Below are 2,467 nucleotides of genomic sequence, written 5' to 3' on the forward strand. Positions count from 1 at the left end.
GTAGCCTGGTGTGATGGTGCATGCCTGGAATCCCAGCTACTCGGGAGCTGAGACAGGAGAATCACATGAGCCCGGGAGGCAGAGGTTGCAGTGAGCTGAGATCGCACCATTGCACCCCAGCCTAGGCAACAGAGTGGGACTCTGTGCAAAAGAAAAACAAAGAAAGAAAGAAAGAAAGAAAGAAAGAAAGAAAGAAAGAAAGAAAGAGAGAGAGAGAGAGAGAGAGAGAGAAAGAAAGAAAGAAAGAAAATGAAAAGTCACTAAGGACTTTGACTCTGGGAAACTCTTCCCTCTCTAAGATATGGTTGGGTGGTAGGATCAGAAACCCCCTCCTCACTTCTCCAGGGCTCATCTTTTGTGTCTTCGGCTTCACAGGGAGACTCGGGAGGACCCCTTATCTGCTCCAACCAAGGCCGCATGACCCTGACTGGAATTGTGAGCTGGGGCCGTGAATGTGCCCTGAAGGACAAGCCAGGCGTCTACACAAGGGTCTCAAGCTTTTTGCCCTGGATCCGAAGGCATACCAAGGAAGAGAATGGCCTAGCCCTCTGAGGGTCCCCAGGGAGGAAACGGGCACCACCCGCTTTCTTGCTGGCCATCATTTTTGCAGTAGAATCATCTCCATCAGCTGTAAGAAGAGACTGGGAAGATAGGCTCTGCACAAATGGATTTGCCTGTACCGCCCACCAGGGTGAGCGGCAATAGCTTTACCCTCAGGCACAGGCCTGGGTGCTGGTCACCCAGACCCCTCTGGCCAGGATGGAGGGGTGGTCCTGAATCAAGATGTTACTGACCAGCAGCTTGTCTTTTTCTGGACTGAAGCCTGCAGGAGTTAAAGAGGGCATCTCCTGTGCATGGGTGGAGGGGGAGCCGGCTCCCCTGACGGTGGGCATTCATGAGGCCCATGGTTGAGAAATGAGTAATTTCTCAATTAGGAAGTGTAACAGCTGAGGTCTCTTGAGGGAGCTTAGCCAATGTGGGAGCAGAGGTTTGGGGAGCAGAGACACTAATGACTTCAGGGCAGGGCTCTGACATTCCATGAATGTATCAGGAAATACGTATGTGTGTGTATGTTTACACACTCATGTGTGGGCTGTGAGTGTGAGTGTAAGAGCTGGTGTCTGATTGCAAGACTAGATATTTCCTTAAACTGTGTGGACTGTGATGCCATACAGAGTGGTCTGTCTGGAGAGGTTTTAGGTCACTCCTAGAGCATCTTGGGTCCCCCACATAATAGTGCCTGGGAATGTGTTTTTCGGCAGCATGACCTGTGACCAGCACTAACTGTCTCAGTTTTATTTTCACATAGATGTCCCTTTCTTGGCCAGTTATTCTTTCCTTTTAGCCTAGTTCATCCAATCCTCACTGGGTGGGATGAGGACTATTCCTGTACACTGAATATTTATAATTATATTTCACTATTTTTATTTATATTTTTGTAATTTTAAATAAAAGTGATCAATAAAATGTGATTTTTCTGAAGACTTTGGCTTCTCCCTGGTGCTTGTATGGGTGGGAGTTGGAGTGCATAAAAAGGAGAAAATAACAAAGGTGGACTGCACTCCAGAGTCTCTTATGGCTCTGCATCTCTGAACTTAATGGAGCTTTGGGAGGTAGAGGTTAGGAGGGCTGTAGGGCAGGGCCTCCACAGCACGTAAGGTATACTAAGTTGCCCCAAACCACAATCCCATGGCTGTGTAAGTAGTGTGCAGGCTTAGTGCCAGCTCCCAATTGCCTCCTTAGCCTGATGCCTTTGTGCGGTACACATCTTGTACAGCTGTACATGGTGGTCTTCTTTAGGATTAACTCCACAACATTCTCTTCACTCTGCCCCCAATGATCCTTGAGCTGACCTCAACCAAGAAGAATACCTGTGGCCAAGTGCAGTGGCTCATGTCTGTAAATCCTAACATTTTGAGAGACTGAGGTGGGAGAATGGCTTAAGCCCAGGAGTTTCAGACCAGCCTGGCAACTTAGTGAGATCCTGTCTCTGTAAAAAATAAAAAAAATTAGCCAAGTGTGGTAGCATGTGCCTGTAGTCCTAGCTACTTGGGAGGCTGAAGCAGGAGGATCATGAGCCAAGGAGTTCAAGGTTATGGTTAGCTATGATGTTGCCACTACACTCCAGCCTAGGTGACAGAGCAAGACCCTGTTTAAAAAAAGAAAAAAAGATGACTTGTAAGTAAAAATTGCTGGCCAGGTGTGATAGTTCACACCTGGAATCCCAGCACTTTTGGAGGCTGAGGTGCACGGACTGAGGTCAGGAGTTCGAGATCAACCTGGCCAACAAGGTGAAACCCCGTCTCTACTAAAAATGCAAAACATTAGCCAGGTGTGGTGGTGAGCGCCTGTAATCCCAGCTGCTTGGGAGGCTGACAGGAGAATCATTTGAACCTGGGAGTAAGAGGTTGCAGTGAGCTGAGATAGCACCACTGCACTCCAGCCTGGGCAACAGAGCAAGACGTTG

General features: G+C 48.4%; 1 protein-coding gene across 1 annotated transcript in view; it reads left to right on the forward strand.

Annotated features, from left to right (window-relative positions):
* PLAU (plasminogen activator, urokinase) overlaps window positions 1-1,485 on the forward strand; it is a 6,514-nt gene extending 5,029 nt beyond the window's left edge. Inside the window, exon 11 of the mRNA XM_017549673.2 lies at window positions 376-1,485. Coding sequence (XP_017405162.1) covers window positions 376-552 — 177 coding nt within the window. The 3' untranslated portion in view covers window positions 553-1,485. The remainder of the gene's footprint in view (window positions 1-375) is intronic.
* Window positions 1,486-2,467: the final 982 nt, after the last annotated feature.

Source organism: Cebus imitator, unplaced genomic scaffold (assembly GCF_001604975.1).
Source record: "Cebus imitator isolate Cc_AM_T3 unplaced genomic scaffold, Cebus_imitator-1.0 Scaffold11, whole genome shotgun sequence".
NCBI lineage: Eukaryota > Metazoa > Chordata > Mammalia > Primates > Cebidae > Cebus > Cebus imitator.